Source organism: Castor canadensis, chromosome 10, assembly GCF_047511655.1.
Source record: "Castor canadensis chromosome 10, mCasCan1.hap1v2, whole genome shotgun sequence".
In the NCBI taxonomy this organism is placed as follows: domain Eukaryota; kingdom Metazoa; phylum Chordata; class Mammalia; order Rodentia; family Castoridae; genus Castor; species Castor canadensis.
Window position 1 is genome coordinate 63,662,507 of NC_133395.1, and position 25,194 is coordinate 63,687,700.

Consider the following 25,194-nt stretch of genomic DNA (forward strand, 5'->3'; position numbering starts at 1 on the left):
CACTAAACTGTTTCCTTCTCCTCACTTTTTTTTTTCCCTAGAAAGTTAACATCTATTTTTCCTAGCATTTAGAAGAGTCTCAATGATTATCTACCCAGAGGTGTTAAGATTGCTGCTTCCCTCTTTGTCTCTGGAGAACACCTCTTGTCTCTTTGCATGTTAATGTGACTTGCACAGACTAGTATACAAATTAGTTTATGAAATATTTTATCATACACTGCATGTAAGCAGTTTGTTGTGATTTATAAGGTTCTGGAATCCATAAGTCATTGACTGTTACCATGACTGCCTATCTAGTCACATAAAAACTATTTGCCCATCACATGTTATGTGCCCAAACATCTTTGTCTTAGATATTGGGACATCAGAGAGGGAAGAAGGGAGGTTATGAGTCCAATCTCTGGAGTCCTAGGGTCAAGGTTGGAATTCCTGCTCAGCCACTGGCTGGTTGTGCCATCATAATCATGGATCTCTCTGAACTCTACCTTCTTCCTATGTAAAATATGGGCAACCTCTAATGGAGGGCTGAAAGAGATGATCCAAGTTAACCACTAGTACAGTGTTTGGCACAATTAGTGCTCAGTATAGTTAGTACTCAGTGAGTCTGTTATGTTTTTGAGGAACCGTGGCGGTGAGTTACTAAAATGCTGTCCTTCCCTCAGTGAATTGACTGTCTCCACTTACGAGTTCAGTGGAGACGTCTCACTTATGCTTGGGGTGGGCAATAGAATGTGGGGAGAAGAGTTATGGAGAAGGCATTCATAGGAGAGATCTGACAGATAAGTAAAAGTTGTTCTGGTGGTGAAGTCCCCAGAAGGGAGAGGAGGGCCCTGAGATTTGGGGACACCACAATGCCAAGTACAGAACAAGACAGAAATACAGGCAGTTCTTCTTGTGCTCAGATTGTGGATGATGAGTTGGGGGGGAAGGAGGAGGAGAAGGGGAAGGAGACAGAGAAGTGGAAAGGGAAGGGAAGAAAAGGGAGAGAAGAAAGGGAAAGGGAAAGATATGGATATGGTTAGAGGCTCTAGCAAGGGCCAGATCTCATGGATCAACCTTGGACATTGCCTTGCAGATAACATGGATCTAGAGTCAGTCTCCACACTACTATCAGTTCCCCTTTCAAGAAGATACTTAAATAATGTGTACTAAAAGGGGTGGTGGTGTCATTTTGTGCTGCTATAACAGAATACCTGAGACTGGGTAATTTATAATGAAATTTATTTGGTTCACAATTCTGGAGGCTAGGAAGTCCAAGATAAAGGGGTCAGCATCTGGGGAGGGAGGGCCTTTGAGACCTCATGACCTAAACACCTCCTTTTCAGCCCCACCTCCCAACACTGTTGCCTGGGATTAAGTGTTCAACACATGCTTTTTTGGTGGGATACAATCAAACCACAGCAAGGGATAAAGGAAACTGTTTAGATAAGGGGCACAGAATGTACTGCACCCTCATTCACGGGACACAGTGACTGTGGCCGACAAGAGCCTGGCCCTTCTCTTACTTGATTTTTCCTGCCCTTAATTACTTACTCATTTGTTATCTCATTCCCTCCATTTTAAAGACACCCACTTTTATATGCTTGAGACATGGACTTAAATATGCATCCATCCTTATAAAATATACAGTGTTATTTTATGTGTCTTTTATTAATCTTCATAGGTTAATCATTTCCTGCATCTAAATTTTTTTTCAATATAAAGCACCATGTAGCTATATGTACATCTAATTTGCTGCTTTGAACCACTGCCTAGTTCATATATAGTATACCCTGTAACATTATTTATAGTAGTAGTTTAGAATAACCTAAATATTGCAGCTAAGGAACGGTTAAATAACCCTGGTAGATGAGCAATGTGAAGTAACATGCCTCCATTAACAATGATAGTTCAGGACACAATGGGGAAATATGTTGATAACATTAAGAAAAGCAGACAAAATTGTCTGTACTATGGAAACAACCACCTAAAAATACATATTCATATAGTCAGAGAACGGAAAGAATCAGAGAAAAATGAACAAGGGAACTGTGGGTGATGTTTTCCTTATAGCTGTTAATAACTACTATGGTTACTAAGGATTTGAGATGTATACCATAGTTTTTCTTACAGAACAGTAGTGGGAAAGGGGGAAGGTCAGAGCAATACCAATCTGCTGTCAGCCCCAGAATTGGCAGAGGCCTCCTTTCTATTCCTGGGTGCTGTTGTCAATTTCAGCTGCATTTATCTCACTAGAATAGGTACTTAGAAACTGCTTTTTGTTGAAAAGCACTGACTTACTCCTCACTTGGCCCACAAGTTAACTAAAAGCAGAATAAAAGCCTGGCATTCCAGGTTTCATTTTGCTTGGTTTCCTTTCCCTTAAAACTTTGGGTCAAACTCCTGCTTAACTCTGCACATAAGCATATTACTCTCTCAAGGAGTGTCTGTCTAAAAACCAGATAACTAACCTATCTCAAACCCCTTCAAGGCTGAAGGCACAAAGATAAGAGTAACTGAGGCATCTTATAGTCATCTTTTACAGTGTACTGTTCCAGACGCTCAAGGAGGCACTTGCAAAGTCTCCAGTCATTGTTCTAAACCTACAGTCACCTAGATTCCAGGAGCAGTAGAGCCCTGTATACTGATCACCCCCTGAAGAGGTCATATTCCAATCAGAAGCAATCATCTTATGAGAAGTGTCATAATCATCAACCAGACCACAGTTCAACCAAGACTGCTTAATTACGTACACTTCTTTCTCTATTTAAACCTAAAGCTTATGTCAGTACCAGAAGATAGGCTGAAATGCTTTCTATTTGTCTTCCCCAAATGGCTATATTGACTAAACTCCTGTCTTGCCTTTTCATCATTACTTTTATCTGCTTTTTGGAGAGGAGTGGCACCCTGGGTAGGCTCCAGGCCTCGGACTTCCCTTACATTACCCCGTGGGAAAACAGTTAATCTACTAAAATTAAACTATTCACTTAAACTATAGACTGAGAGTTGCAAAATTTAAAGATTCAACAAGAAAAGCAAAGAGCTTAAGAGTTACATATATTGTTCTCCTATTTTTATTTGCATGGGAAAAAAATCTAGAAAAACAGACAAGAAATATTATCATTAATTGTCTCTGAGGATTGGGGAGCTGAGATGGAGGTAGATATACTTTCGTTTGAAGTATAAAGAAATATTTTTTAAAAAAGAGTATGAATGAACCATTAATATTTCAGTTAAATTTTTATTTTTTAAAGTTTGAACTTCCCAAATTCCATGACCCTAACTTTTAAAGATCACTTTTAAAATGCCTTGTTAACTCATCAGAGTTCAGCAAACAAATTTATATTACAAGTCCCAACTGTGCACCACTTTTTTGGTGATGAGGGCCAGGCCTAATGCTTGCATGCAAAATAAATCACAACCTACCGAAATTAACTCCAACGCGGAAACAACTGATGATCAACACACAGTCATGAGGAATAGGGGCTGCGCCTCAGTTACTTTAGGATTGGGGTGTGACAGCTATTGTCCTTAAAGTGCATTAGCTTCTGGCGAGTACCCGGTCCTCGGAGTGCGGTGGGCGTCATCTGCCCTCCTGGCCCTACAAGCCAGGGCCCGAGGCACGACTGCCCCTCAGTGTTAAGACACAAGTCCGGGCCAAGGCGCCGCCGCCCGCCGCCGCCGTGTCCCCAGGTCGCCGCCCCGCGCGCCGCCGCGTCACTCTGTGCCCTGGGGCGCGCGGTGAGCACCTACCACCGGCGGGGAAACGCGGGGGAGAGGCGGCAGGTCGCCGACTATTTGGGCGCCCTGTGCCTGGCGCTAAATTTAAAAACGTAACTCGAACGAAGGCGGGTTCCGGAAGCGAAACCAAGCTCGCCCCGCGAGCCGCCTCCCTGGCTCTGCCAGTCCCCCAGCGCGCCGCGCCACCCGGAACAGCCCCTCCTCCCGCCATTTTCCGCAGGGCGCGCGGCTGAGGCCTGTGGCTGCCGGGCTCTGGAGGAGGAGGAGGAGGCGGGTAGCATGGCCGCGGGCGTAGACTGTGGGGATCCGGCCCGCGTGCGGCAGCACGTGTTCCTGCTTCCAGGTAAACGCGCCGCCTGTCCGCCCGCCTGCGCGGGGGCGGAGGCACGCGGGGCCCGGCCGGGAGCGCGTGGGGCCGAGGCGGGAGCGCGCAGGCTGCGGACCGCCGGCCACCTGGCGGGCTCCCACTGAGAAGCCCGCAGCCCGCGTACGCGCCGCTCTCTCCCGCGCGCGCCACGCCGCGCCTCTGCGGCTCCCCCGCCCCGCCCAGGGCGCACCGCCGAATGCTGTCCCGGGTGCCCTGCTCCGTGTGCTCGGTCACATGTCCTAGCCCGCCGCGGCTTTCAACCCCGGAAGCGCAGAAAGGACCCATTCTGATAGCCTTGGGATCGGATTGGCGGGACCGAGCCGCCCCCGCTTGCGGAGGGTGCGCTGGGGACACCCGAGGTGGCGACCTTGCTGATAATTGGTGTCTCGCCCCCGCCTTCTACTGGCAGCCTGGCCAGCGCCTGAGATTTTACTGGTTCGGAACCAGGGACCCCGTGGTCCCTGGGGAGGCCTACGAGACTGCGTTGCGGAAACAGGGCTCCTGCCCTGGACAGGCCTGGGATGGCCCGGCAGTAGGGAATCGGAGCTGGGGTCGCGGTTAGGCAAAGAGTGGTTCAAAGCAATTCTAGAGGGTAATGCCCACAGGAATCTCAGAGCCAGGTCTTTCAGCCTCCCTGTGTATGGTGGGCAGCCATTCTGGTCATGCGAGGGGCGTGGGACAATGGGACTTACTAAGTAGCAGAGTAAAAGAAGTTTGAGCTCAGAAGTGTTTGGCTGTTTTATAGATGGTACATTTGATGGTACAACATGGGAAGGAAGGAAAATATCTTCTTCACTGTATTTAATTTTGAGATTTAGCTCAGCAAACACGATGTTTTTCCAGTAACTATACTCCAGTATAATACAGTTGCCCAGTAATCTAAATTTTTATAGTTGTGCATTGGAAATTGTTGCACAACAGACTGTCAAGAATGCTTTTTGCATGGATGTGTAACTCCCCTCCTCTTTTGTGAAGAGTTACACATGCAATAAAATGTACAGATTTTAGGTGCAACTCACCCAACTTTTCATATGTCATGTCAAGAGGTAGAACTTCCCAGCAACTCCTCCTGCCTCCTCTAGGTAGCCCCAGTTACCTCTGTGCTGACTTTTGTCACCAGAGATACGTTTGGCCTATTTGGATACCAAGTATGCCCCTTTGTATCTGGCTTCTTTTCACTCAACATCATGTCTGTCAAATTCATCCATGTTGTGTGTAGCAGTGGTTTGATTGGCTGGCTTCTTCATTTCTGCTTCTAGTTCAATGTGTGAATATCCATACTATTTATTTCCTCTACTGAAGTTGGAGTATGGATCGTTTCCAGTTTGTCACTATGGATGTTAGCACCTATTTCTCTAGGATGTATATATCCTGAAGTGGAATGGCTGATCCCAGGTGCTTGTATACTTAGCTTTAGTAGTCACTGCAAAATGGTTTTCCAAAGTGGTTATACCGACTGACCACCTGCCAGCCGTGAATGAGAGTTCCTGTTCCTCTACATGCTCACTAAAGGTGTTTGGATGGTAAAGCAGTTAGCTAATTTTTACAGGGCTTTGACAGAGCCTAGAAAAGGGCTACCTGTAGACCTGCTTTTCATTAGAAAAAAATCCTTACTTTTGTCACATCACTACAACTAGATTTGCAAAGTAGGAACTTTTAGCATACTTTTGGAATCAAGTGCATTGTTATTCAGATATACACGATAGCTGATGATAATATGAATATCTAATTTTGTTTAATTAGTATTGGCAGCTTCATTCTTAAAGCATTTGTATCGTAATTATATTAAACACAGAAACCCTCAAAAGAATGAACCGTTGAATACATCCCTGAAGTAAATTTTGATATAGCTACTGCAGGGTGGTGAGAAGAATTTCAGCCTCTTCCTGTTCAAAACTGAGATGTACTGTCAGCTTTTAACACATTGGGGATGGGATTCTGAGTGACTGTTAAGGAGCTAATAGCACTGTGTGGTCAGTCAGTGTGTGTATGTGGAGGGGTTTCTGTTGTAGTTGAAACTTAAGCTTCCTTCCTTCTGTTCTTCCAGTTGGCTTTTAGTGCCCCCTGCAGGCTCTGGGGATACAAACCTGATTTGATAGCTGTTACAGAATGACAGTGGCTTGCAAACTTAAGGGGTTCATTCACCTGGGAACCAGGCCCCACCCCAGAGGTTCTAATTTAGAAGGTCTGGGCTAGGGCCCAAGAGTGTATAATTCTAAGATTCCCAAGTAATGCTGCTGTAGGGACCCCTCCTGGGAACCACTGCTGGGAGGATGAGAACTTGGGAGCTAGATTGGGATGGAGGCATACCAGCCTCAGGTTTGATTCTCTTTGAGGTGGGTCAGGCTTTGCGTGGACAGGAAGTGCCTGGCAGTGCTGGCTATGAGGCTCGAGTTCATTGTATTTGTGTTTTTTAAAAGCAGATGGAAAATCATCCCAGTTAGTTACACATTCAGGAGCAGGAGACTCCTTGGCTGAGCAAGCACAATAGCTATAGTGAAGTTAGGCCCTTAATGAAGAAAATAAAGATTATAGAAAAGTTTCAGGAATATTTGGTGGAGGCAGTGTGTACTTAGTTTTAGAAAACTTCTGGGATCTAGAGAAGTCACTTTGTGCTGAAAAATGAGAACATTATCCAACTGATCAATAGAACTTTAAGGGGCTTATTCACCAGAAAACGTAAAGCCACCTAACCTTGCAATGTTCCTTTTCCCCAACATTTAATTCATATTATTTATCAAGTTGCCTACCACAGCCATTGTCATATATCATGAAGGATATATTTAAAAGTTGGATTCAGACCACATTGCCTTGAGTGTCTAATTTTGCTCTGGGAAGCTGAATATCTCAGACACACAAAAGCTGGAACTTGAACATCAGGCTGTAAGATGTTCAGAGTTAGGACCTTGATGTCATAAGCAGGTGAAGACAGAACCACTTCTCATTTCAGTAAGGTAAGCACTTCCTTTCATTTGGGATGATCTGACGGGTTTCTCTAGAATGGCTTAGAAATGCTGGGCTATTTGCAGTTCTAGTTGCTGTAAGAGCATCTTTACTTTTAACATCTTTACTTTTTGGAACATATTAGAGGTTCCCACCCCTTTCTGCTGTCCTGAAAGGAAATGTTTATGTCATATTTTTTATGTTTTTCTCTAGTTGAAGTTTTTTACACTTGCCAGCTCTGTGAAGCTGGGATGGACCCGGGTGTGAGGGTCGGCTGGCAACACATTGACTTTGTGTAGGATAGATGACTGTGGGCGTTGCTACTAGGGGTGAACCATGAACAGGATTCACCTCCCAGGCAATGTTAAAACACTGAGAAGCCCTAATGTTATATAATGAAAAAGGGAAGAATGGGTATGATTTCCACACCATTTTAAAAAACCCAAACTCATTGGGTCCTCTTAACCTGACCAAAATGTCCCTTGGTTAGCCCCCTGAGTAAAATGTCCCCTGACCCAACTGGACTTTTAGATCTACTCTTCAATTGTAGACAAGTTCTGCAATAAAGTTATCTCACTTTATTTTATGGAAATACATGTTTAAAGGTGTTTTATGAAAGACCATGCTTGTTATTTATTTTCTCACAGGGCGTACGAATGACAGTTAGTTTCTTGTGAGTAGAGGATGGGAAGTTTTTTGGGAGGTAAGAATCCTAAGATTGCCGACATTAGACATTCCAAGTATAATAACAGCTTTTTAGGAAAAGGAGTGTCCTGATAATCACAAATAGTGATATCATAGTTGCCTCTCCAAAATAGAAGTGAAAGCATTGTAAAAATTCACACTTTAGAATTAAGTTCTCATTAAAATATTAAAAAAAGAAATGAAATTTAAAATGGAAAACTAATTTTCCTATTTAATGCTGAAGAAATTTGTATTAATGTAATTTCTTTTTTTTTTTTGTGGGATTCCCGTTTGAACTCAGGCCACATTATTATTTGAGCCACACCTCCAATAATCTGGTTATTTTGGAGATGTGGTCTTGTGAACTCTTTGCCAGGGTTGGCCTTGAATCTCAATCCTCCCACTTTCAACCTCCCAAGTAGCTAGGATTATAGGTGTGAGCCACTGGTGCCTAGCCTTAATGTTTTTCTGATTGTATTCTTGAAGCTTTTGATAAGTCCAGAAAAAACACATCTTGTTTGGAAGGGAAAAAAAAAAAGAGTAAAAGTGTAAAGTGTATAGCAAAAGAAGGACTACTGTAGACCTCATTGACTTTTCAGGGACTTAAAACACAAAACCAGCTTTTTTCCTCTTTGACCCAAAGGGCAGGCACATGGTTAATCTCAGAAGAGAAGTTGAAGTTGGTTTTTTTCTTGTGTCAGTACTGTTTGCTTATGTATATGTATGTATATTTGTATGTATATTGTAGAAATATGTTTGTGGATTGAACAGCTCCACACACCCCTTGCTTTGAGAAGAACTTATTCAGATGGGAGGAAACTGCCCTTCCCTTAGCAGGTAGTAGAGAACCTGGTCAATCCAAATACAGACTGAATAATTTAGCTGAGCTTGGAAGATATGGCATTGACTCAGTGCTTTCCTGCAGGCAGTCTCTGAGTTGTCTAGCATGGAGCAAGTTTAACAATTTCCACATGAATCCTGAGCCTGGCTTTGTCTTTACAGAACATTTTTTGGTGGGGCCCGGCTGACCTTTCTCAGATGGCCACTGGATCTGCTCTCCTGGCTGGCTGAGCACATTCTGAAATAATGGACTAAATCCGTTGCCAATTGGTGTGATCAGGCTGTTTCCGGAGCCTGATCTTGTCCTCTCAGTAATTGTTCCAAAAGACCTGGAACAAGTAAGAACTCGTGACTCCCACATACTTATCCTTCAGGGCAGAAAAAAAATTCATAAAAGGAAAGTCAGCAGCATTCATAATTTTTTATGTGAATAGCTGAATAGGGACTGTATGGGTTCTCCCATATTCTCTGAGCTTTAACTGTGATAAAAACAAACAACTCATTCAATGCTCTAAAGCCTGGCTATAAGAAAAGATACCTAAAAGCTAGGTTTATGCTATTTATTTGCTCTGTGTCCTTGGCCAAATTGTTTCCTTATGCAGAGCCTTTGTTCGGCATCTCTGCAGCAGGAGACCAGTACAGTTTGGTGGGGTTGTTGTCCGTGGTTGAGACCTAAGTTGTCTGCACCTCAAGCTTTAAGTAGGGCCTGGACAGAGTGAGGTTTTGATAATATTTACTAAAAGAATATCTCACTTCCCATTTCTTCCCACAGTGTCTGCTTACCCTGTATTTTTTCATTCCCTTCCACTTCTATCCAAATTCTACCTTTCCTTCACAGCTTGGCTCCACTGTACTTTCCACAAATGGGCCAAGCCATTTGCTTTAGCCCAACTTCTCTTTCTTTGAATGCCCCTGGCTTTGTGTCATCCTGGAACTCTGCCTGCCAAATTCCTATTTTTTTCTTGAAATCTGCTCAATGATCACCTCCATCAGAAAGCCTTCCCACTGGGCCTCTCCTCCAGGTTAGTGGAACCTCTTTGACCACCTGCAAATGTCATGATCATTCAGTTGTTACTTTTGTGTACGTATGTATTAAATGACTAATATATGCCAGGAGATAGGGAGAATCCAGGTGTGTTCCCCCCCTGCAGCTGTTAGCTTCTCAGCTCCTGAGCACAGCCTTTCCCAGTGCCTCTGAACAGTGGAATGTGCTATTTAGGATCTCTGGATTTTTGTTTAGAGCCTCCTTTGTGACATTGTTTCCTGGGGATGGCTGTTTGCTGAAGTGGCATGACCACCTAGTGAGATGGCATGTGAGGGATTCAGATGTGCATGGCTGGTACCTGTTTCTTTATCTGGCCCTGGTCCCTCCTGCCAGAGGGGACTCTCATGAGGTCCTAGGTTTGGTTAGACTCTGCGGCCCACCTTGCTCCATTGTTTCTAAACTTTTGTTTATTGTTGTTGCTCTTTTAATCTCGGCTTTTGACCCATTGATTCTTCACTTACTCATTTTTCTCCCAGTGGTATTTTTAGATAACTTAAAAAAAAATCAGGATAGTAGTACATATGCAATGTGGAAATTTTAGTAATGCAGGGAAAACTGAAGAAGAAAATAACTGGCCATCCTTCTCTCCCAGAACTTTAGAGATAATTTCTTTCTAGTCTTTTTGTGTTATATGTGTCACAAAATGAATTCCAGTATTCTTAAATGTTTTTCCTTGGTTTTCTTTTTCTGCTTTTATTTTGTTCTTTATTCTTAGTACTTATTATAGTAACACTAAAACACTGAGGGGTGTTGGGGTTACACAAGAGTGCTATATAGTACTGTTTACTTCTATGCAGAATTATAGAAAGTTGAATTGGTTTAACAAAGAGCTAGGAGGCTGGGACATTTTCTCTTATTTTGATAAAAAAATCTCAAATATGAATTAAGTTGGCAAAGAGAATTTGTAAATATACTTTGAGTTAAGGAGGCATGAGTTTATGCTATAATAATAAGCATTGCTTCACACAGTAAGCAATACATATTTGGAGTAGATGATTGTTAAAAATGGATAAAGATTGGGAATATAAATGGGCACAAGAGAGGCAAAGGGAATTCCACAGAGCTGTAGTGGACATCATGGCAATGCAGGATGTTTTGAAAGCCATCAAGACAGGTAGAATTTTTGAGGGCAACCTCCTGCACACCCCTGCGTGCACTGGCATAAACAGGATGCTAGTTTTGAGTGGTCTCAAGTCTGTCTTCATCTGTGTGGTACGTTGCAAAGCCTGACTTGAACTCTAGGAGTTCCTGAGCAGCTTCACATTTTCCTACGAAGGGCTGGCTGATGTTGGGACAGGGCAGTGAGTGTGGAACATGTAAGGACATGTGGAACTAGAGTGTTGTAGCAACAGGTGGCTGAGGTTTCTGCCTCTGATCCTTAACTTCCTCTTCTCAAACCAACTTCCTCCACCTTTTAGAAAACAGGCTGTGCCCTGTGCCCTGTGCCCTGTGCCCAAGCCTTAAATCTGAGGGGCCACCTCTCTTCTTCTAGTTGCAGTTTGAAACTTTCCAAGACAGCTTCTAACTGGCCCCACTGGGGTCACAAACCCCACCTCCCCCCTGCCACACACACACAATTGTGGTTCCACTGTAGACATGAGGTGGGAGAGGAGGAGGACAGAGGGGACTTGAAGGTGAGGAGTGGTTTTTAGAAGAAGGGATGGCTGTAGGATAAATAGCACAAGAACCAGCTGCTGGCGTTACTTAACTAGTGGGACTGTAAGCTCTGGTCAGAAGCCTTGACCTCACATGACCTGGCCTGCCCAAGTCCAGCATTCGGGGTGTCTGTTATTGGTGGTCTCTGGCTTGTGCATAGATGTCAGACATTTTATGGAGAATTAATTTCTGGAGGATTGGTTGTAGTACTCCTGTGAATACCAAGTCACTTTATGTAAAGTCACTTTTGTCATAATATTTGCATGTAATTTACACACAATCTCCATATATTATAAATCATTTCACATTACTTCTAATGCCTAACACAATGTAAATGCCATGTAAATAGTTGTTACATTGTATTGTTCAGGGAATAATGACAAGAAGAAGAGTCTGAACTTGTTCAATACAGTTTTTCTTCTGAATATTTTTGATCTGGGATTGACTGAGTCCAAGATACAGAATCTATAATATGGAGCTATGGGATATGAAATTTCCATGGATATTTTGCTCACCTAGATTTCCCTAAGATTTCATAATTTTTAGGAAACCTCTCTTTTGTCTTTGGTTCTTGTAGGTCCTGTACATTATAGTATACTTTCATGTGTGTTACTATATTTGACCCTCAGGATGATCTTGGGCAGCAGTTAAGGCATGCTTTATTATCACTGTTTTACACATCAGGAAACCAGGACACTGAATGAAGTCAACTCATCTAGCAGGGAGTAGGATTTCAGTTTCAGACTGTCAGCTCTCCCAAGTCCCCTAGGACCCCTACTCTTGTACCAAAGGTCACCCTCCTACCTGAATGGTGGCACTGCAGCATGGTGGGAGAGGGAAGAGGACCAGGAAGGATGGGGTTCCCTCTGCTCTCTGTTTCATGACCAGGGACCAGGCATATCTCCTTTCTTGAGCTAGCCCTGGTTGATACTCCAATCAGTCTGTCCTTTCTAATTCTCTAGATTTTTCCTGTTTCTAAGATATTTCAAGCTCCATCTCTACGTGTTGATGGTCTATGTGGTTCTGAGCTAAATGTGAACCTGAAGTTTTTCACCAGTTTCTTCTCCAGTGGCAGACCATTCCTAGAAGGATTGCTGTTGACAGAGACAAACCTGAAAGATTGGAGACTGATTTCCCTGGTCTTGATGAAGGCCAGTTTTTGTTTTTGTCCCCAAATCTTCTAGAGAAAGTTACACTTCGAGGAACACTTGGAAATCATTACCTAATGTATGGCTCCTTCACGCCTTCTTGATTCTCCTCTTAACAGCCTTTGAAAACACAGCGCTTCAAAGCCAAGAAAATGATCCAGGTCTCTTGGGTGGTGGTGCTAACATTTTGGGAAGGGGAGGCATATAGTTATTACTGAAATTAGCATTCCCAAGGTGTAATGAACTAGAAAATTATGTTGGTTTGTCTTGCATGCATTATATTTGTATCCCATCAAAGTGTTTCTAGGGAAGTTGTTGTCCATCAGGCAGGAGCAAACCAGAGGTTCTGAATACCAATGGCTAAAGTCTAAATGAACTGAAGCCTGTGTGACACAGTATTACATGAGCATGGAGTGATAATCTCATGATTTTTTTTAATTGGATCTTCTTAAGAAACCTGACTAGCTTTGATAAAGTGAATGATGCTCTGATGTCTGTCCTTTTTTTTCCATGTAATAATGTAGGTGTGTATTTCTCAGAGCTTATCTCTTCTGTGCCAAAAACCAGACAGGGTCCTGAACAAATGTCCATTGCTTCCAAGTCATAAGAACACTTGGCAGAAAGGCAGCCCCCTCTTTCTCCTGTCTCATGTCTTCAAACTTTAAACAATAGAAAGAAACTTGTCTTAACCACAAGAGGGAAATGAAAGAACTGCCAAATTTAAACAATGTGTTGGTAAATAATTTCATATAAACTGTGCAGCAACTCACGCTATACAGTCTGCAAATGAAAAGTAATGTACCATTTTGGCTTGCACAATATTTTAAGACTAGCTTTTCACAATTACAAAGTGAGCAAGTCTATGTACTAATACATGCTGTGTACCCTATGATTTAAGAATTAAAATGTTACAGGTAACTGAGGAATGTATCCAGCTATGTATACAATATTATAATCACTAATAAGATCAGTTTTCTTTTCTTGCCATCGATCAACCCTGACTTTATCTGTTTTCAGATGTTTCTTTTTTCCCACGACAAATTTCTGTCACCCTTTTATGTATTTTTTGATCCTGTCCCTTTTTCTTTTTGGCTTTCCTGGCTCTGTGCTCCTCCCCACCCCACACCCCTTTCCTCTGCTATTCCCTGTAACTGTGGTCTAGTGGCTGGGTCTGTTAAAGAAGTAAAGTCAGTGGTGGTCCATTTTCAAGGCAAAGCATTTAACTCTGACCACTTGCTTGAGTATCAGCTTGCAGATGTAGGGAGAGAGCCTGCTGACAAGGGAACTTAAACAGGGAGGGGTAAATCACAATAGAACTAGGAAATGGGTAAAAACTGTATGTACCAGAAAGCACATATCACAGGGACATCTTCCCATTACAAAGGAAGGTAGATATTACTTTAAGCCTGCTTCTAGAATTTGACCAATCCCCAAACAGGCATATTTTAAAACAACCCAATAGGAAATTTAGGCTACATACAGAAGAATGTACACCCCATAGTACTCAGCCAATGAGGAACCGGGGCGGGGGTGGGGGGGGATTTCTTATAGGTCAGAGTAGTGCAGCTGATTAGATTTTCTGCTCCTTAATGCCAAAAAAAGATGCATGGTGAAGACAGAGAAAGGAGGTTTATTACATGGTTTGGGGCGTGCTGTGGGCCCACAAGATAACTAGTAGCAAGAGAAAAACATGGCATCTGTCCTCCACTTTTTTTTTTTTTTTTTCAAATTTTGCGCTCATTGGACACAGTTGTCTCTTTGTCAGTGGTATGTGTTCCTTAAAGTTCAAATGTCAGGAAAGTAGCAATCAGTTTCTGTCTTGTTGTGCTATTTAGATCCAGGATGGTCAATGGATAGATTTGTTTCCAGAGTTGGTGACCAGTGAGATCATGATTGGATTCTTGCAGAGACCACAAGCAAACTGGTGTTGAATGAGCTTGATAGAAGGAACCAGAGCAACAGGCTTGAGATGATTGGGAAATTTAACATTATTAATAAGTCCAAAGTGGCTAGCAAGACTGACTGCTGCTTCAGATTTGCCTGAATTTTTTCTCTTTGCATAAATACTGCTTTAGCCAGCATGGCTTCTGTCATCATTTGTGCAAGGGAAAGGTCAAAAGGAGAAAGTGTAAAGCTGAGTCTTTTAAGAAGTCTTGTGCTCCAGTATAATTTTGGAGGAAGGTGTCTCATTTGGGTACATTTTCTGTGTAAGTGCAGTTTGACTTATTAAGTATCAAAAACTTGCTTTTCTCATTTTTGTTATACTTTTTCTAAAATTGAAGAACACATGTTTATTGAGCACATTTGTGTGCAAGAAATTCTGCTGAGCATTTTACCATAAATTATCTTGATTCTATGCAAAAAATACATTGCTTTCTGTTTTTAAACCAGGTATACTGGCTCTAATTTAATCTTTTCTAAGAAAGCTAATTGTCAGCCTCTAGGTAGTTTTTTGCTTGGAATTTGTGGCTTCTATATTTTGATCTTTTATTCCCTACATATTTTGAATTTCTCCTGTAGTTTTAGGAAGGGGAACTGATTGAATACTTATTACATGTCTCTAGGCACTTTCATATATATTTCATTTCAATCTAACAAAAATCTGTAAGATAATTTTTGTCCCCATTTTATAAATGAGGGAACTGAGGCACAGAGAGGTTGAGTATCTTGCCCAGGGTCATGCTGCTCGGTAAAAGGAGAGGGGCTGGGGTTGGAAGCAGATCTATCAGACTCCAGTTGTAGTGTTTAATTCTGTACTGACATCATTGGACAAATAGCTGTGCACCCTCTTCACAGGCCCCCTCTCTAAATTTTATGATTATTTCCTATTGCTGTAGAAGCAGATTTTCCTTGCCTAATTAATTTTTCTATTGTTAACCCTAGCTAGATGCAGGTAAAAGAGAATAGAAGTTAAAAAAAAAAAAAAGATGGGGCTTCCAAGCTTTCTAGGTGAGGAGCTATCCAATGTGGTATTATTCTGGGCTTTTCAAATTTAAATGAAAACTCTTTGACGTTGATAGAGCCTTTAATATCTGTAAGCACAAGTAATTTCGTATGCCTAGTACCAGGTACAGATTAAGGAATTAATCAGAGATATTGTAGCAGTATAGTTCTCTGTTTTCATAGTAAGCCTTCAAAATACAGAGAGCAAACCCACCCCTCCATAAGAAATGAAAACACTGGCAAAGATAGTCAAAATCAACTTTTTTTGCAACTCTTGAAGTGAGCCAAAGGCTTCCAACACTCTGAAGAATGTTTATTCAAGGAAAAGCTGCTGAATCTCATTAGGAATGGCAGGGTTTGTGGCATTGTAACTTGAACTATTCCCCCCTTCTCTGCTCCATTCTCCAGTAGCCTTGAAAACTAGCAGTCTTGCAGACTTGGTACTTGTGAAAACCAGCAGCCTTGCAACTGCTAGACAGGACAGACCTGATTTGAAGTTCCTCAAAAAGTCCCATTCCCAGAGTCTTGTCCCTATTTGACCTGTGTCCCAGCTCCCTGGAAAAAATCCATTTTCAGGACACTTGTTATTTGACCTGACTTGGAGCTCAGAGCTTGCTCTTTGAAAAAAGCCTTTTTTTCTCCCCAGGGCATTTGTCAAAAACAATGGCAGTTGTTTAACCTTGCAGCTTCTTAGAGGGCAATACCAGTTGGGTAAATAATAACCTGGCCAAAACTTAAAGGAAAGATATTGGGAACAAGATGTCCATATGGGACTTTGGAAAACAGATAAATTCCTAGAGATTTAGAAGGCTGCACACATATGGAGGACTGTGTGCATGCCTAGGAAAGACCTGAGAGGATCTCAGTCTCTCACTGCTGACTGACTTTAAGGCCTTGAAAAACAGTAAATAAGCTAAGGCAGAAGTTTAAAGTGCTTGAGTGCTGAAGGCATGCTCTCTCTCTCTCTCTCCCCCTCTCTCCCTCTCTCTCTCTCTCTCTCTCTCTCTCACACACACACACACACACACACACACACACAGAACCCCTTGGCAAAAGTTGGGAGAATCACTAGTTCAAAGCATTAGTTGACCACTAAGGTAGTTGAACAGAGGCATCAGTGGCTGCACACTACATTTGTTTGGAAAACGCCGCACACCGCACACAAAGGAGGCTCACGAGAGGTATCTCAGGTCCAAAAGTTTAATAAGCAGGCTGGCTGGCTGAGAAAAAATGGTGCAGCAGCTTTTCTTGGCGGGTCTGGCCTTAAGTAGCATTTGGGAGAAAGCAAGGTCTAGGCGGGCAAAGGAAGGTGGCGGGAGATAAGGAACAGTGGGCTTCTGTTCTGCAAGGGATGAGACCAGCTGAGGCTCAGGCTGCAGAATGGTGGCAAGGGACAGTTCTTATCAACAGAGAATACAGATTTTGGAGAATTAGTCTAGGAAAGTCACTAAACAAGCAAATGTCAAGAACTATAATGACAGTTTAAAAAAAAACAACAACAGCAAATGCTGGCAATTAATAAAACAAACCCAATAACAAGTCCTGGGAAGCTAGAGGAAGAGTCTAATTTTAAGGATAGCCACATTTATTGTTGTTATGGTTTAAATATTCAATGTGTCCCACAAGCTCATATGGTGACTGGTTGGTCCCTAGCAGGTGGCTCTTGGAAGTGCTGGAAGCTTTAGGAAGTAGGGTATTGCCGGAGGAAGTGTGTTATACTGGGGCATGTCCTTGGGGATGTATCTTTCTTGGGCCCCTTCCTGCATCTCTGCTTCCTTTCCACTATGAAGTAAAGAATGCCCTCCACCATTTGTTCCTGTCCTCATGATGCTTTGTCTTACAATGGGCCCTGAAACATGGAGTCAAGTAACCATGGACTGAAGGCTCTAAAACCATGAGCCAAAATAAATCTTTCCTGCTTTAAACTGTTTCTCTCAAGAACTTGTCACAGAAATAAAAAAACTGACATTACCTAAAATGTCTAGTCTAAAAAAAAAAAAAAGAGAGACACAACAGAAATGTATGGCCCATACACAGTTGAGAAAATTAGTGATAGAGGCTCTTCTTGGGGGCTGAGATTGTTGGAATTATTCTATAATGATTTTAATCAGGTACTAAAACTATTTTCAAATAACTAAAGCAAACTATGTGTGAAGAATGAAAGAAAGGTATGACAATGAAATCTCACCAAATAGAGAATACCAAAAAAGGAGAGATAGAAGTTGTAAGACTATGTAAATTCTGGAGTTGAAAAATTACAGCTGAATAAAAAATTCACTAGTGCATGCAACAGCAGGTAGAGCTGGTGAAAAGAATCAGAAAACTTGAAGATAGATCAATTGAGATTGTCGAGACTGAGGAATAGAAAGAAAAAAGAATAAAGAAAAACTGAATATACTCTTAGGGATATCATCAAGCATACCAGTACATGTATAATGGAAATTCTGCAGGAAATTTCAAAGAATTAATGTCCAAACACTGAAAGGGTGAGGGAGGCTGAATGTAGTGGAAATATTATGTACTCATGTATGAAAATGGAAAAAGGAGACATGTTGAAACTACTCCAGGAATTGGGGGGGGTGGGGATAAAGGAGAATGATGGGGGGGGTGAATTCAATTATGGTATATTATAAGAACCTTTTTAAATGTCACAATCCCCAGTACAACAATAATAAATAACCCCTCCCTCCAAACAAAACCCCTAAAATAGTCTACACATCTAAGGAGTTTAACAGACTCCAGTTAGGATAAATTCAAGGAGATCCATGTCTACAGTCATCGTAGTCAAACTGTCAAAAGGCACAAAGAACTTATTGAAAACAACAATAGAAAAAAGTGACTCAGCAAGTAAAAGGGATCCTCTATAAAATTAACAGCTGACTTTCCATCAGAAACTATAGAGACTGGAAGTCAGTGGGATGACATACTAAAGGTGCTGAAAGAAAAGATTCTCAACAAAGGGTTTTGTATCTGTCAAAATTATCCTTCAGAAATGAGGAAGAAACCAAGATATTACCAGATAAATATTACCAGATAAAGAAAAACTGAGAGAATTCATTACTAGCAGACTTACCCTAATATACCAATAATTATGTTAAATGAAAATGCATTAAGCACTCCTGTTAAAAGGCAGAGATTGGCAGAATAAAGGGGAAAAGCATTCCACAAATACTATAAAAGGTCTTCAGGTTGAAAGGAAGACACTAGACAATAATTTGAATCCACATGAAGAATAAAGACCACTGGTAATGATAAAGGCCTAGATAAATATAAAAGATAGTACAAATGTATCTGTGTTACATCTGATAGAGAATTACAATAGTTATAAAACTGTTAATGAGCTTATATATAAGTATGTAATTTGTATGGCAATATTGCACAAAGGAAGAGGAAAAGGAATATATTGCAGGAAAGTTTCTAAAAACTATTGAACTAAATTAGTATTAACCTGAACTATATTGTTGAAAGGTGCTAATTATAATTCCCAGGACAACTAACTTTTTTTTCTTTTCCTTCCTTCCTTCTTCCTTCCTTCTTCCTTCCTTCCTTCCTTATTCCTTCCTTATTCATTCCTTCCTCCCTTCCTTCCTCCCTCCCTCCCTCTCTCTCTTTTTTGGAAGCATGCATTTGAACTCAAGGCCTCCCACTTGCTAGTCAGGTGCTCTACCACTTGAACCATACTGTCAGCCCTTTTTTGCCCTGGTTATTTTGCAGATAGGATCTCCCTTTCTGCCTGGGCCAATCTCCACCACCATTGTCCTATTTTATGCCTCTCACTGGAACCGAAATGACGGCTTGTGTTATCATACCCCACTTTCTTCTGTGAGGGCAGGAGCTTTGTTTTATTCACTGCAGTATCCCCAGTTCCTGGAACAGTGCTTGGACTGGTAGCAAATATTTAGTAGTATAAAAAAGATTAAGCAATTTATTCAGCACCTGATATTTACCTAAACCTGCTGTGGGTGCATAGAATCTAGCAGTTTAGGGAGGGCAGACATAGCATTTGGTAATCATCTAATCATGAGATTGCTAAAGGAGGCCAAGAGGAACCAGATCTTGGTGGGTGCCATTTGTCAATGTGAGTTTGTTGTTGCCAGGGTTTTCAGTTGTGAAAGGTAAAATCTTTGCCTAATAACTTTTTTTCATATTTCAAGGAAATATATTTATATTTGAAATTTGTGCTGTATGTAAAACTATTTGATTTTTCAGTTATCAGCATCTAACTTAAAAAAATTTAAATGAGCGTATCCAATAAAATCTTTCTCCATTCTGCAGATTCTCTTCACTCTCTTGATTGTTTCCTTGCTGTGGGGAAGCTTTTTAGTTTGATATAATCCCATTTGTCTATTTTTGCTTTTGCTGCCTGTACTTTTGGGGCCAATCCAAAAAAATCTTTGTCCAAAGCAAAACCCCGTTTTATTCTTCTAGTAGTTTCATAGTTGCAACTTTTACATTTGACCCTTTTATGTATTTCAAGTTGAAATTAATATGTGTTGAGATATAGGGGTCTAGTTTTACTCTTCTGCTTGTGGAGATTCCATTTTTCCAGCACCATTTTTTGAAGAGATTTTCCTTTTCCCAATGTGTGTTCTCATACCTTTGTTGAAAATCAGTTGACTGCATGTTCTCATGCATGTGGAAGCAAAAAACATTGATCTCATAGAAGTAGAGTAGCATTGTGGGTACAAGAGGCTAGGAAAGGTGATTGGCTACTGGGGTAGAAAATTCCAGTTAATAGGAGGAGTAAGTTCTAGTGTTTTATGCCACAGCAGAGTGACTACAGTTAACAATAATTTCTTGTATATTTCAAAATAACTAGAAATATTTGAGGTGTTGGGTAGACTAATTACCCTGATTTGATCATCACACATTGTATATATGTAATGGGATATCAAATTCTACCTCATAACTATGTATAATTATTATGTATCTATTTAAAACAAAAACCTTTCTGTGGCCTAGGTTTGGCCCAGGAGCTAGCTAAAATTTTAGTGCATAATTCTCTTGTCTTCTTAGCCATTAAAGCAGACACCTTAAGCAATTCTAGGCATAGGGAGCCTTGCCACACCTCCTCATCTATCATAAGGTTTCATAGTCTTTGTATTTCTTCTTCTTAGCAGTTATATACATACAGTCTACCTTTGTGTATAATGATTTGATTTAAAAATTTGCCTCTTCCCTGAAGTTTCCATAAGCTCTATATGAACAGGTGCTTGGTCTGTTTTTACTAGTTGATCATTGATCAATGAATAAGTGAAGTAGACAGGAGGAACTAATCTTGAAATGTATTCTATAGTAAAGACAGGAACGTGAGAATAGCATCTCACTTGGAATTCTGTGTTGAAGGATTCAATCCAACAGCAAGTTGTTTTGTCTGCACTGTGTGAGAAAAGATTTCGCCCCCACTAAATAGACATTTTAGTGCTATCTACATTTGCCTATCCCAAAGCATATTCCAGAGAGCATCAGCATTTGCAGCATAACACATTGATGTCAGTATTTATTTGTATTTAGTAATCCCAAAAGTTCTTATAGCTTGATATTTTAGTCTGAGCTAATCCTCTGGACTTACTGCTCTTCGTGGGAAAAATATAAACACTGCTTCCCTTGGAGAGTTAGTAGAAATACATTTTTTTAGTTTGGAATTTATATTCCAAACTAAATTATTTTAAATTATTTTAGGCTCTGCAAAAATGGGACAGTTGAAGTAGAAAGTGTAAGGATCACTATCTCCAAAAGTTTCTGTTGAAAAAGGAAATAAAATGTCAACAATAGTTCCATCAAGTGAAAGCTGAAAGGTCTACTGTTGTAGTGAAGCCAGATAAAGTGATATATTACTAACACAGAACAAGCTCACCTTTTCTATGCCTGGAGCTCTGTGATGATAGGTGACGCCGGGAAAGTGAAAAACAGCAGAGGAGAGGAGGGGAAGCCACAACTTGTTTGTATTTTGAAAAAGTCTTTAACTGTGCTGAACTTTGTCCTCTCCATTTTTATCTGGAAATAAGTTGCAGAAAGGAAAGTCTTATATCTATATGATACCATTTATATAACATTATCAAAATGGCAAAATTATTGATCTGGAGAACAGATAGTGGTGGTCAGGCACAAAAAATGGGGCAGAGAGTCCCATCAGTTTTTGCTTTGTGCATCTTAAAGCTCTGTATTTGGTGTATAGACATTTATGAATATTATATCTTTTTAGTTAATTGAACATTATAAAATGTCCTTTTTAACTCTGTAATATTCTTTGTTATTAATATTGCCACTTTCCTTTGGTCAGGTTAACAAGTACAGTATGTCTTCCTTTCTTTTACTTTTGTTTGTTTGTTTGTTTGCAGTATTGGGGCTGGAACTAAGAGCCTTGTGCTTGCTAGGTAGGTGTAATACCTCTTGAGCCAGCCCCTAGTTCCCTTTCTTTTACTTTATTCTATTTGTGTCTTATTATCTGAAATGCATCACTTACAGGTGGCATAGAGTTTTCATCTTAAGTTTTTTTCATACATCTGACAACTTATGCTTTGTGTGGGGTATTAAGACCCTTCATGTTGAATGAGATTTGTTGATGTGGTTGAAGTTGAGTCTGTCATCCTGTTTGTCTCATCTGTTCTTTGTGACTTTTACTTCTTTCTTCCTTCTTTTGGATTAAATATTTTTCATGATTCAGTTTCTTCTCTTTTGTTGTTTTATTGGTGACAGTATTTTTTGTTTTGTAATTTTTGTGATTGCTTTAGAGTTTATTGTATACATAGTTAAATGATCACATTTACCTTCAAGTGGTATTATATCACTTCACATATGGCACTTACAATACATCTCTCTCTTCCTCCCTGGCCTTTATGTTGTTATTCCAATACATTCTCTGTATATGAATGACGTAAACTTCACACTAAATTTTTATTTTTATTCAGTAATCTTTAAAGACATTTAAATGATAAATGAAAAACTTATTTATTTACCCTTATAGCCACCATTACCTTTGTCCCTTATTCCTTCATTTAGGTTCCTATTTTCATCTGGCAGAAGGAATTCCTTTAGCATTCCTTGTAGGGTGGGTATATTACTGATTGCTTTTTTCAACTTTTGTATATCTGAAAAAGTTTATTTTCCACCTTCATCTTTCCAAGGTAGTTTCTCCTGGATTATGGTGTTTTCTCTTAGTATATTACAGTGTTTCTCCATTGTCTTTGGGCTTACATTGTGTTCTCAGAAATTTGCTGTCATTCTTAGCTTTGGTCCTCTGTACATAAGATGCTCCCTTCCCCAGACTGATTTAAAATATCTTAAGTTTTGTTTTTATTACTGGTTTTCAACTATTAATTATTACATATATATAATTACTAATTTTTCTTGTTTTTCTGCTTTGGAATCATTGAGCTGCTTGCATATGTGGGCTTATAGTTTCTATCAAAGTTGGATATACTTCATACATACTTTCTTCAAATATTTTTCTGTTCTCCTTTCTCCTCTCTTTTGGAAACTTCAATCATACGTATATTAGAATCTTTGAAGTTTTCCGATAGTTCACTAATACTCTTCTTTTAAATTTTTTCTCTTGTGTTTTTATTTTAGAGAATATCTGTTACTATCCCTTTAAGTTCATTAATCTTTCTTCTGCCATTAATCCTGTGTAGTATATGTTTCATCTCTAGAAATTCAATTTGGGTCTTTAAAATAATCTTCTACGTCTCTACTTAACTATACATGCCTACTAATATTTGATTAGTTGCCAGACATTGTAAAGTTTACCTTTTTGGGTGATGAATATTTTTATAAATACTCTCAAACTTCTAGAATAAGTTTTTTTGGAAAGATTTTGATCTTTTTAGGTGTTAAAAACTTAGTTTGTTGACACCAGAGCCGTTTTTAGTCTAGGGTTAATTGTTTCTTATCTAATGACCTATGAATTATGAAGAATAGGAGTAGATGGGTTTGGGGGTTCTGAGTGAGTATGGGTTTTTTTCCCTCTAATTTGTTCAGTTGGCTTTTTCCCTGTCCTTTAGTAGTTTCATCACATGCGTGTCCTGATCAGTTCCCTGTTAAATACTTAGTCCTTCCTAAGTATCTGTTGCAGATCTCCAGAGGTTTTCTTTCTTTTTCTCTTTCCTGTTTCCTGTGAGCTGATTTGTGAACTCCAGCCACTTTGGTGTCTTGGAACCCTCAGCTCTATCACTTCACCTCAGGGAGTCTGCCCGTTTTGCCTGGCTTCTCCTCTGTACCATGGCCTGGAAACCATGTCAAGATAGTAAGCCAAGTGATGCTTGGGCTCACCTTCTTTGTTTCCCATCCCTCAGGGATCACTCTTCAGCATGGCTTGATATTCAGTATCTTGAAAACAGTAATTTCATATGTTTTGTCTGATGTTTTGTATTTGGTTATTTCAGGTTGGGAGTTGAATTAAATTCCTGTTACTCTATTTTGATTGAAAGAAGAAATCTCAAGATTAGATTGTCTTTTTCTTTATATTTTTAATAACACAATTAATTTAAGGAAAAAGTTATATTTTAACTATTTATGGGTAAGCCAGTTTCTCTATATGCTTGCTTTATTGAAGTGTATGTAGATCTGAAGTGGAGATCATAGAAAATAAAATAGAACAAGCTCCCTTTTCTTCCCCCAAACCTTTTTGTTTTGCTTTTTTGGTAAATTGTTGCTAGCTTGCCTTATAGTCATTGCCCCTTTGTTCTTTTTGGAGAAGGACTCAGAGTTCTATGAATGTACCACTCACAATTTATGGAGAATATTATCAATAAAATTGTCTTGGTCTTTATGTTTTAATCTACATGATTAAAAATTTGACAATCAAATATTATAGATGAAACATAACCAGGGGACTTGCCTTACTATGTATTAAGTTAAAATTAAGTCTATGATATTTTGTAATGAGTTTATTCAGTATGTGGTGTTGGTAAAGTTTGGCCAACTCAATGGAAAAATATCATATCTTATACCCAGGTATATTCCAGATAGGAATATAGTATTTGAAGAAAATACAGGTTACATACTTTTGAAGAAGACAGGTCTTTCTAAGGGTATATAAAGGGTGAAAACATAGTGAAAAATATTGATATAACTGCACAATGATTTTTTGTTTTCTAATGACAAAGAAAGATCATTATGAATAGAGTTAAATGTATGATGACTTATTACTTACTGTATGATGACTTCTCATAAAGTAGTAAAAAAACCCAACCAACCAAACCAAACAAAACAAAAACAGTGAATACCTCACTAGAAAAATGGGCAAAGGTCACCATTAAGTAATCACAGTCGGGTAACAAACATAGGGATAAATTAAAAGTACCTGAAGTTCCACTGCTACTTAACAAACTGATCATTTAGTCAAAATCATACTGCCTATAAGTGATAAATTGAATTAAAAATTTTAGAAAGGCATATTATAAAGTAGAAGAAAGGAAAACAGTATAATGTAATAAGGTGAACAACAAAGAAAATACATTTTACAAATTCACTCTTTCTTTTCAGAACATTTAAAAGATGCTTCAAAGAAGATGAAAAGTGGCCTTATGTTTGTAAAGTTGGTTAACCCATGCTCAGGTAATCTTCCCCACTCTGTTCTCATCCCATCTCCTCTCTTTCTTGAATGTTTTTTCATTAACACTGTGGCTGATAAGTGTGTATGACACTTATTGCCTGTGTGTCTTTTTTCTGAATAAAGCTTTTAAAGTTGAAATGGCATCATGAGATGATGACATTACTACTCTTCCCAGATAATTCATTTGACCTAAACATTTAAAAAAAAAATCTCGTCTTATAATTTTAATCCATAGAACTTTTTAGTCATTCGAAATGTTGGCAAAACAAAAAAGTAGCATGTTTGAATTCTC

At 39.8% G+C, this 25,194-nt stretch overlaps 2 protein-coding genes across 6 annotated transcripts in view; one reads left to right on the plus strand and one right to left on the minus strand.

Annotated features, from left to right (window-relative positions):
- Positions 1-4,372, minus strand: part of LOC141411364 (uncharacterized) — a 48,206-nt gene extending 43,834 nt beyond the window's left edge. Inside the window, exon 1 of the mRNA XM_074042849.1 lies at positions 3,406-4,372. Within this exon, the coding sequence (XP_073898950.1) occupies positions 3,581-4,372 (792 nt within the window). The 3' untranslated portion in view covers positions 3,406-3,580. The remainder of the gene's footprint in view (positions 1-3,405) is intronic.
- The window catches only part of Rnaseh2b (ribonuclease H2 subunit B), a 52,543-nt gene continuing 31,279 nt past the window's right edge, over positions 3,931-25,194 (plus strand). For 2 of the 5 annotated variants that reach the window (XM_074043446.1, XM_074043448.1), the window contains exons 1-2: positions 3,931-4,063; positions 24,833-24,904. In XM_074043446.1, the coding sequence (XP_073899547.1) occupies positions 4,000-4,063; positions 24,833-24,904 (136 nt within the window). In that variant the 5' untranslated portion in view covers positions 3,931-3,999. Of the gene's footprint in view, positions 4,064-4,300; positions 7,042-8,716; positions 8,893-8,966; positions 9,577-24,832; positions 24,905-25,194 lie in introns of those variants that run through there. The other 3 variants (XM_074043449.1, XM_020157834.2, XM_074043447.1) reach the window with 3 other exon arrangements.